The sequence below is a fragment of the Echinops telfairi genome, unplaced genomic scaffold (assembly GCF_000313985.2).
Source record: "Echinops telfairi isolate 266 unplaced genomic scaffold, ASM31398v2 ScPeMD7_4225;HRSCAF=4972, whole genome shotgun sequence".
In the NCBI taxonomy this organism is placed as follows: Eukaryota; Metazoa; Chordata; class Mammalia; order Afrosoricida; family Tenrecidae; genus Echinops; species Echinops telfairi.
Genome location: NW_022108124.1, coordinates 18,234,642 through 18,244,638, shown reverse-complemented (window position 1 = coordinate 18,244,638; position 9,997 = coordinate 18,234,642). Strand labels below are relative to the sequence as shown.

Sequence of the window (9,997 nt, the reverse complement as noted above, 5' to 3'; positions counted from 1 at the left end):
CCGTGAGTCAGCATCAACTCAGTGGGGTGATTGAGAGTGCTTGGTTGGGGATGCTGTTATCCACCTTCTTGCTGGTTAGCCTTGGTCACTTGGTGTTGGCCAGGTTTTAGCACTGTGGTGACAATTTTCCCCTTTGTAATAAGTATCTTGGGGAAGATACTGTGAGACTATGCAAATACTTTGTTTCTTCTGCGACTTTCACTAGCTTGCATTCCTGGTGAATCTTGCTTGCAGCAATTACAACTGTGGTGTCTTACCTCTCCCAGCCCCCTCCCCCAGCCCTCTGCATTGTTCTCTTTCCCACCCTCGTTTATGTAGTCAGTCGTTTACATGCAGTGCTATTGTGTCTTACAGAGTATTTCACTGTCCCCCACACCCTCCTCTCTCCTCCCTCCCTCAGCGTCCCTGGCAACCTCTGAGCGCTGCGCTACAGTTTGGTCTTTCCTAGGTCATTATAAAGGTATGCCTTATGTCGGGTTTTTTTGGACCAGCTTTCAGGTTGAAAACTACTGAGGAAAACCTTTTGGTTTTCTTACTCTAGCTCTTTCACACTTCATTTTTACTGTACTTGGGCTTCTGGAACGGCTTTTGAATCTTCTGTATCCTTTTTTATTTTTTCCCCGTATGCTTTTTCACTTCATCATTTCTCCATTCACTGTAGCCACTGTGTGTTCAGAGGCAGGTTTCAGTCTGTTCTCACATCCATTTGGGTTCTCTGCGGTCTCCCGCGTGACCTTTTGCTTTCTTCACCTGTGCTGGGTGTCATCCCCCACCGACCTAGTCTGCAGTCAGCTGGTGTTCAGTGCATCAAACCTATCTTGAAAAGATCTCTAAAGTCAACTGAGATCAACTTAAGATCTCACTTTGGCTCTTTATATTTGTTTCAATTTTCTTCAGCTTCAACTCAGACTTACATAGGTGCAATTGAGGGTCTGTTCTGCAGACGGTGCCCGGCCTTGTTCTGACTGATGTTCCTGAGTGTCTCCTCCAATGTCCCTTGCCACAGAGGTAGTGGATTTGGTCCCTGGGTATTCCACCTGGTGAGACCCAGGTATGGGATCACCATGGACGCTGTTGGGAGGAAGTGCTTCTAGTGCTCTGTGATGTATCTCTGGTGGCCTGTCTCTCACCAAGGCTGTATTTTCAACGGCTGATCCTTCTTTGTACCCATTCTGTAGTGATCACTCATGATTGCTTGTTTGCTCAATTTCAGACTGTAGAAATTGGTGGAAATCTTGAATTTCTTTTTTGGGGCAGTCATAGTTAGTCCATAGGTTTAACTAATAATCCTGCTAACTGGCCGTGCATGTCAGCGGATGGACATTACACACTCACTCACTCACTCACTCACTCACAGTGCTTCACTTTAGGATAGATCTTGGAACGAATGAGCTCTTTGGCAGTAAATATGACACTCCCTTTTCCGTTTGTCATTCCTGTCATCGTAGGCCATCTGACTGACCGATTTACCATGGCCAGTCTTAGTGCATTTCAGCCCACTAATGCTTCGGATATTGATTGATCCCCGTGTATTTCATGTAGTTGCTGACACATTTCCGTATCCTGAGGTTCTTATTTTGGATATCGCACTTCCAGTGATTAATGATGTGTGCCACGGTTTCTTCTCATGTTGAGTGGTGCCACATCAGGAGATGAAGGTCTCCGCGTGATTGAGATCGACTCTCCTTTGAGGAGGCAGCGCTTAACTTTTATATTTTCGATTTCTGTGTCTCCCTGTGGTGTATCGTGGGTTATTTTCTAAACTTGCCCCAACACATGACTTTGCAGTCTCACCTTGGTCTGCTTGGTGGGTATGTTAGTCCGGCTAGACTAGAGAAACAAATCCATAGACATGCATATGTGTACAGGAGAGAGTTTTATATAAAGTTTACTTGTATATTAAGAGAGCATCCCAACCCAGTCCATTCCCAGCCCATAAGTCCCACATTAGCCCGTATGTCCGATACCAATCTATAAAGTCCTCTTCAGACTCATGAAACACATGCAATGACGCTGAATGCAGGACAATCACAGGCCACTGAGTAGAACGTCTTTGGATCCAGTGGCATTGTAAGCATCTCAGCCCTGGTAGGGGTCTCTGTGTGGCTTCTCTAGCTTCAGAGGTTTGGTTGTATCAGAGAAGGTCCATGTGGCTTCTTCAGCTCAGGGCACTAGCATAGTTCACTGTGTCTTGTCAGCTGCAATGTCTCCCAGGGAGTGAGCAGAGAGAGAGAGAGAGAGAGGGGTGTCTCCTGTCTCTAAGAAGGAAATACCGAATTTCCAGAATTCTCAGGAGAAGGCCATGCCCATACAGAGACCTCATTGGGTATGGCCTGATTGACAGACTAGACCCCACCCCTTCAATCTTAATCCTCTCAAGTCCCAAACGGGCACCAGATTCTGTAACTACCACAGTGGGCATAGACATCAGGGCACAGTGATGCTTGCCTGAGATCTTGTTGTCCCTGTCTGATGGACATCCTTCTCTCCTTCCCTCTGGAACAGAAATCTTGGCTCTTCCACTCTGATGTCCCAGCTAATGGCCTTGTCCACGCAGGTGCTGAGAAGACCCTCCTGAGGACCCAGCCTCTGCCTGTACAACTAAGGCAAACTCGGGCCGTTCTCTCTGACGGAGACCCTTGAACGTGTGAGCAATGCCTCCAGGCCGGTGGTATGCTGCCCATCCAGGGACCCGGGCCCAGGCCTCAAGGGAGCGAGGACACCTTCAGGTGGTCAAGAAGGAGAAGGAGGGTGAGGGCTACCCTTCAGTGCAGGCGGCCAGGCCCCAGACGCTCAACCGTTCTGGCCAGGAGCTCTTCCGCCAGCTCTTCAGGCAGCTTCGCTACCACGAGTCTTCTGGGCCGCAGGATACTCTGAGCCGACTCCGGGAGCTCTGCCGCTGGTGGCTGAGGCCCGATGTCCTCTCTAAGGCCCAGATCCTGGAGCTGCTGGTGCTGGAGCAGTTCCTGAGCATCCTGCCAGGGGAGCTCCGCACCTGGGTGCAGCTGCATCGGCCCGGCAGTGGGGAGGAGGCCGTGGCCCTGCTGGAGGAGCTGCAGAGGGACCTTGCTGGGACACTGCAGAGGGTGAGTGGGCGCAAGGGTGGGGTTGCCTTTAGGGAGCCAGCTTGTTGGGCATAGGATGGGCCTCTGAGCCTGTAGTGTTGCGGGGTGCAGGGGAAGCTTCCCCCTCTTCCTCCCCTGCATGAGGGAGCTGAGGATCAGGCCCTGGGTCTTGTAGCAGGTAGTTCTTGCCACCTCCCTCAAGGAACATAAGCTCTATGAAGAGGGTCGTCAAAGACCTGTCAGTAGTGCTAACTGGCTTACAGTGTACCAAAGTCATCTTTGTAAGGTCTCTAATTTGACTCTGGCCTGTACGCTGGGATCGATGTCTTGTGCTCGTAAGGAGGACAAGGACTCGTGGTTTCTGAATGGGAGTGTACAGGAGAGGAGGAGAGGACCACCCTCAGAGGGGACTGTGTGTATGTACCACATTGCTGCTGCTTCCCTTTGCCTGGGGGATTGGGTGTCACAAGCACTCACAGGAGGCAGACAGTAGTGGGGGAGGGAGAGAAGTAGCCATGGACCAGAAAGTTGGGGAGCCTCAGTGAGATGTTCTAAAATATCCAAAAATAACTCATAAAAGAAGGTAGATGATCTATGTATTGTGATGAATTGTATTAGCCCAAATAAAATGATTAAAAAAAAAAAGAAGGTAGCACTGGTTAGGAAATTGGCGAGTTGGTTTTATTCGTCTAATTTAGAGCTAGCTGATTATATTTTAAAGCTTTACCAGTGAATAGGGAGCCTTACTGGTTGAAGAGCCATTAAGAATTAGAAACTGAATGGGCCTGAGAGAAACAAGCTGATGCCCCCTGAACAAGAAAAAAAAAAACCCTAACAAATCCTCAGGTGATATGAAGGGAGAGCTGTTTCCTGTGACCAGTTCTGGGTCCGTGACCTGTAGCTTCAACTGTTCAGTGGCCTCAGTCAAAGATTCTCAGTGTAGAGATCTTGGCCACCTGACCAGAAAGACATGACGTTCATTGATTTTCAGTTTCCTGTTCTTTTCTGTCCCTGGGAGGCAGCCCAGAACCATTCTGGAGTCTTGGGCAAAGGCTTCTTCCCCTCTGGCTGCTGGTTGGATGGATGGGCCCTGCCAGATGTCGCATCTGAGAGACGACTTTTCTCTTCTGTGGCTCCATGGCTGGCCCTCTGAATTTACCTCGCCTCCCCCAGCAGTGCTGCCGTGGCAATCCCTCAGCTCCCTGCCTCTTCCAGGTCACCGTGCACATCTTAGAGGTGTGCGGGCGCGTGGTAGATGCTGAGTACTGCAGCTCTCCTGTTCGTTGTTACCTCTCTGGGTCAGATGCCATCTTTCCCACCTAAGTTCCAGGCCAGGGGTGGTGGGAGGTGTCACTGTTGGTCCTGACAGCGATGTTGATACTGACTCTGTAAGTACTTGCTTGCTGGGATCTGTCTCCACTGGGACCGCCCTGTGGAGCCTCCCTGCCTGGCATAATAGAGCCCGGGGAGGCAGAGGACGTGGTGCTGAGGGCTTGGGATGCTCCTCTCTAGCCCTCTCCTCATTGTTTCTCCTCTGCCTATAGGTCATTAGGGCCTGGCCCACCCTTCCCAGGGCCTCTGCCCTTTAGAGACAGGCCAAGTGGCCTCATCTCTGGGTTTGCTTTCTGGTTCCCACCGGGAGCCTCTCACGGCATTTTCTTCTCACCAGGACTCAGCCCCGGCCCAGAGCCCAGATGTACGTTGGATGGGTACAGGAGCCCTGCAAGCCACACAGATCTGGCCCCTTGCTTCACCTGTCAGGAGCGGCTCTGCTCTGGGGGACCACCTGGAGCCCCCCTGTGAAATAGGAGTGCGTGCCAACCTGGCTGGGCAATCCGGTACTTGCTACCTAGCTGTGAGACCCCAGCCTCCTGCCATACCTCCCGAAGTTCCTGTAGTGTGGTCTTCTCATGCTGCCCCGAGTGCTCTTCCCCTTCCTGCCTCTCTTGAGGATCCCTTTCTGCCCTTGCCCTTGGCTCTGTGACCTCTGTGACCATCTGTGTGTAGCTCTTTCTCCCATTGCACCTCCACTCAGCCCCAACCTGCGACTCCCAACAGACAGATGCACAGCTTGTAGCTCACACACAACCCGCACCTGGTGGGACTCAGCCTCCTCTGCGTCGGGGCAGCGAGGGCTTCTCAGTGGGCTTCCCAGGACTGGCTGCTCTTTCATGCCATTCTTTTCCCGCAGATCCTCCTGCTGCCCAGGAGCCTGCCCTTCCCCAGAGCGGGGGCTACCCAGGCGATGGGGCGAAGGCAGCCAGACTCCTGACCGACCAGCCCCAGGTGAGCCACGCTGCCTCAGGTTCTGCCTGATGGCCCAGCACTGGTGTCTAGTGGGGGTCCTGAAGCAGCACCACCACCCCACATACACAGATACACTCTGTCCTGAGTGTGTCTGTCTGGTGGCCTCCCATTCAGAGACTCACGGCCCAGATTATCCCCCCCAGAGCCCAGAGTGCTTCTGTAGGGAAATGGTCTTCTCCATACTCACTCAGAGCCCCTCCTGCCGGCTGGGCGCTGCACAGGACTGTGTGTGTTTCAGGAGGTGGTGACTTTCAAGGATGTGGAGGTGACCTTCTTCCAGGATGAGTGGGAGTGGCTGGACCCTGTCAAGAGGAACCTGTATAGGGATGTGATGCTGGAGAATTACAGGAACGTGGTTTCTCTGGGTAAGGCTGTATGTCCCTACACCTTGACCACTTTCCTCTGCCACCGTGGTTTTCATTGCAGTGCATGAAAAGGGAGCTGGCCTGGAATTAGATCTTGGTTCTGTTGACTAGATCGTTTCCGTCTCCTCTCTTGGGGAAAAAAAAAAAATAATGGGGTACTAATGTCTCTCCTACAGGGCAACTGCAAAGATTAAAGGCATTATGTGTCAAATTCTTAGTCCATGTAGGCATTCAAAAAGTATTGGTTGATTTAACAGATTGCATTTTTGTGGTTTGCACCCACCGTGGAGAATCCAAGGGGCCCGATTGGCTATGAATCCTCTCAGCCTTTCTTGTCTCTGCTAAAGGCTGTCAAATGTCTGGACCTCCTGTCCTAGCGTCTCCACCTGCCTCCCTGGTCTTTCCCTTCCTCCCTGTTAAGTCACGAGAGGGTCCTAAAGTTCCATGTGATTGAATTGTTCCATCTCCTCTTCTGCAGTAGGACCACTGCCCAAACCTGCTTTGATCTCCTGGCTGGAGGGAAGGGAGCCCTGGGGCTTGAATGGCCAGGGAGCTCAGCAGAGAGAGAGACCAGGTGCAGCCTCTGCAGGTGAGTACCAGAGAACTACCCAGTCTTATCCCTCTCTCCTGTCTGCTAGGGACATCCCCTAGTGTTGCTGGGAGGAAGGCTTTTTCCTCTGGTGGTCAGGGGACTGGGTCCCCATGCTTCTCCCCTGAATCTTTGTTTTGTTTTGTATGGATATTATTTTAGTTTTTTAATCGTTTTCCCCTGAATCTTGTAGAGGTCGTTCATTTCCTGCCCTGACTGTCTCCTAGCCATTCCTCTCAATAACAGTTTGCTTCCAGAGAGCTTCCCTGTCCTCTCCACTCACGAGTGCTGCTGCTCAGGCTGGGCCCGTACTCCTGCTCTGTTACCTGCATCTGCCCTATCCGGTCTTGGGAGCATTCCTCCCACTTTGGCTCCTCTTTTTTGCTTAGTCCTTCTATCTGTGATAGGCGCCTGATTGCCAGGTCTTTCTGCCACCCTCCCTGGAGCCCACCCCAGGGCTTTTGAGTAACCTCATAATATACCCCATGCCATGATTCCTCTCCCCATCTCCTCCAGCTGCTATACATGGTTTGCTCTTAACTAGGATTCCAAGCATTCCAAGCCCACCCAGCAGTGCCATGGAAGGAAGGGCTGGCAGTCTGATTCTCTTAAAAATTGCGGCCAAGAAAACGCTACGGATCAGTTCTGTCCTATGGTTGATGACTCATCAGCAATGGGACATTTCCCGCTGTAGCCTTTTAAGTCTCTGATTGAGTTGGATTTATGCCTATCTTTAGGTTTCACGCCATCTTGCTGCTTCTCCTCCCCTGTCTGTTACCTGGGATGTTCTTCCTTCTTGGGGTGCGCCCATGACTGTTTGTTGAAGCCTTTCTTGGCAGTCAGATGGAAGCCTCACTGCCCAGATCCATGGCATTCATTGCTTCTCCAGTTCCAGGTGTGGAGAGAAAACATTCTCTTGTGTTTTCTTTTGTGTCAGGAGATGAGCACCTGAGTAAGACAAACATGTTCATCTTAAAACGTGACCCTTTGGAAGCAGAAACCTTGAGTGTGCAGTCAGGATGCTCTGAGATGAGTGTTTCTGAGGAGGGAACAGACCTTCAAGAATCCTGTGGCCAGAAGAGAGAGTTAGAGGAGCCTGGGGGAGCCCCCCAGCCAATGAGAAGTAAGAAAGAAGAGACAAGTTTGAGCCCTAGGATGGGGAAAGAGCCCGAGGAATCAAGAGGAAGTGATAGTCTTGACCTAAAACATCTGGCGTGTTTGAGAGTTCCTGGAAGGAAGCCATCTCTTAGACGTGGCCATGGCAGACACTTCAGACACAGCACAAACCAGCACAACCGCAGGGAACATGGAAAAGGTCTCCAGCTCATGGACGGCGGAGCCGGCCTGCCTCAGAGACATCACGCAGCACCGAAAGGAGATCAAAAGGACATGGGTGGGGAAGAAAGCAGCCTTGGCTCTCACCACCAGCCCGGACAGAGTCCTCCCATGGCTGCTGAGCCCCCATTTAAGTGCAACGAATGTGAGAGGACCTTCAGCCATAGGTCCCATCTCGAATACCATCAGAGACTTCACACCCAAGAGAAACCATTTAAATGCAGGGTGTGTGGGAAAGCCTTTAGGTGGAATTCAAACTGTATACGACATGAAAAAATCCACACTGGACTTAAACCGTATAAATGCAGTGTTTGTGAGAAAGCTTTCCAACGCAGGTCAGCTTACCGTGTGCACTTGGAAACCCACACTGAGCAGGCATGTCTGGATTCTAATCAGAATGAAGAGGCTTTCACGAATTATGACTCGGAATTTGATCATCATTTGAGAAATCACAGTCGGAAGAAACCCTTTGACTGCAGCCAGTGTAGGAAATCCTTCCACTGTAAATCGTATGTTCTTGAACACCAAAAGATTCACACCCAGGAGAAACCCTATGTGTGTACCAAATGTCGGAAGACGTTTCGGTGGAGGTCAAACTTTACTCGTCACATGCGATTGCACAAGGAGAAAAAGTTGTACGAACAAGAGAAATACGGCCAGCCCCAAGGGCTTCCCACCGAGGACAAAAGTTATGTGTGTCAGTATTGTGGGAAAACCTTCTCTCGAAAGCAGTCCCTCATTGACCATCAGAGAATTCACACAGGCGAAAAACCATACAAGTGCAGTGAATGTGGGAAGGCGTTTGCCCACAGGTCAAACTATTTTGTTCATAAGAAGCACCACGCCAGTGACAGAAAAACTAAGGAGGACCCACTGTTTAGTCAGGCTCGGGAGTCCCAGGCGTCTCAGAGCAGCCACTCCGCAGAGAAAGGCTACAAATGTAGCCAGTGTGACAAAACCTTCCCTAATCTCTCATTCCTGCTCATCCACCTGAGACTCCACACCAGAGAGAAGCCTTATCAGTGCAGAGAATGTGGGAAAGCCTTCAGATGGAGTTCCAACCTCTCCCGACATCAGAGGAGTCACTCTTTCAGAAAACATTACCAATACCACAAGCGTGAAAGAAATCCAGATCTGCAAAGAAATCCAGATCTGCAGCCAAAAACCCTCCTCCCTGGTGAGAAACCTTTTTGGTGTCAAGAATGTGGGAAAAGCTTTACTCGTAAAAGAACTCTGTTGGATCATAAAGGGATTCACAGTGGAGAGAAGCGCTATAAATGTAACCTGTGTGGGAAATCTTATGATCGAAATTATCGCCTTGTTAATCATCAGAGAGTCCACAGTAAAGAGAAGCCTTTTAGATGTCAGTGGTGTGGGAAAGACTTCATTGACAGACACACGCTGTGTGCTCACGAAAGAAAACACACCAGAGCCGTGCAGTCTGGGTTGTCCTCCCCGCCGAGCCCAGGATTCAAACACAGTGAGGCAAAGCCCCTTGAAGATCGTGAGGAACCTCTTGGCCAGAGCCTCAGGCCCACGGTGCTCCAGATGATGCCGACTGGGGGAAAGTGCCACAAGTGTAACATATGTGGGAAATCATTTAAGAAAGGGTCACAACTCATCAGCCACAAGAGATTTCACACCCGGGAGAGACCATTCAAATGCAGGGTGTGCGGGAAGACCTTCAGGTGGTCTTCCAATTTGGCTCGGCATATGAAAAACCACCCCAGAGACTAGCCTGGGGGCCTGGCAGTGTTGGGGGAGGGGCTGTCCTCATTGCTCCTGCTGGAAACCCCTTAGTTCAGCAGTTCTCCACCTGTGGGTTGGGACCCCTTTGGGGATTGAACGACCCTTTCACAGGGGTTGCCTGATTTATAACAGTAGCAAAATGACAGTTATGAATAGCAACGAAAATAATTTTATGGTTGGGGGAGGTGGTCACCACAGCATGAGGAACCGTATTAAAGGGTGGCGGCGTTAGGAAGGTTGAGAACCGCTGCCTTAATTAAAGGAGCACAGGAGAACCCTTTCAGGGGGCCCAGTTCTTCCTGTTTTATAAGCCGGGGGCAGAGAATCAGCCTGAGGATTTGAAAGCTCAGTGCCTCTCTCTGCTGGCGCAGAGCAGCAACATGTTCTTTGGGGCTCCTCTGGCAGCTAGGGCCGTACGAGTGGCCTTTGCTAAACGACCCCAGGAGGTTTCCTTCCGTAGCTGAAAAGGAGAGTCTGACTGCCCTTTGTGGTTGGACAGTGTCTGTGGCCGCCGGCACTGAGCCAATTGGAGCCTTCCTGTCTCCTTTGCGGTTGACCTGACCTAGCCAACAGCATCAGGAACTCCT

At 51.0% G+C, this 9,997-nt stretch overlaps 1 protein-coding gene across 2 annotated transcripts in view; it reads left to right on the top strand.

Annotated features, from left to right (window-relative positions):
• ZNF445 (zinc finger protein 445) overlaps window positions 1–9,539 on the top strand; it is a 14,798-nt gene extending 5,259 nt beyond the window's left edge. For both annotated transcript variants that reach the window (XM_030886942.2, XM_045295051.1), the window contains exons 2-7: window positions 2,558–3,086; window positions 4,735–4,903; window positions 5,257–5,351; window positions 5,611–5,737; window positions 6,216–6,326; window positions 7,264–9,539. In XM_030886942.2, the coding sequence (XP_030742802.1) occupies window positions 2,655–3,086; window positions 4,735–4,903; window positions 5,257–5,351; window positions 5,611–5,737; window positions 6,216–6,326; window positions 7,264–9,398 (3,069 nt within the window). In that variant the 5' untranslated portion in view covers window positions 2,558–2,654 and the 3' untranslated portion in view covers window positions 9,399–9,539. The remainder of the gene's footprint in view (window positions 1–2,557; window positions 3,087–4,734; window positions 4,904–5,256; window positions 5,352–5,610; window positions 5,738–6,215; window positions 6,327–7,263) is intronic.
• The last annotated feature ends 458 nt before the right edge of the window (window positions 9,540–9,997 follow it).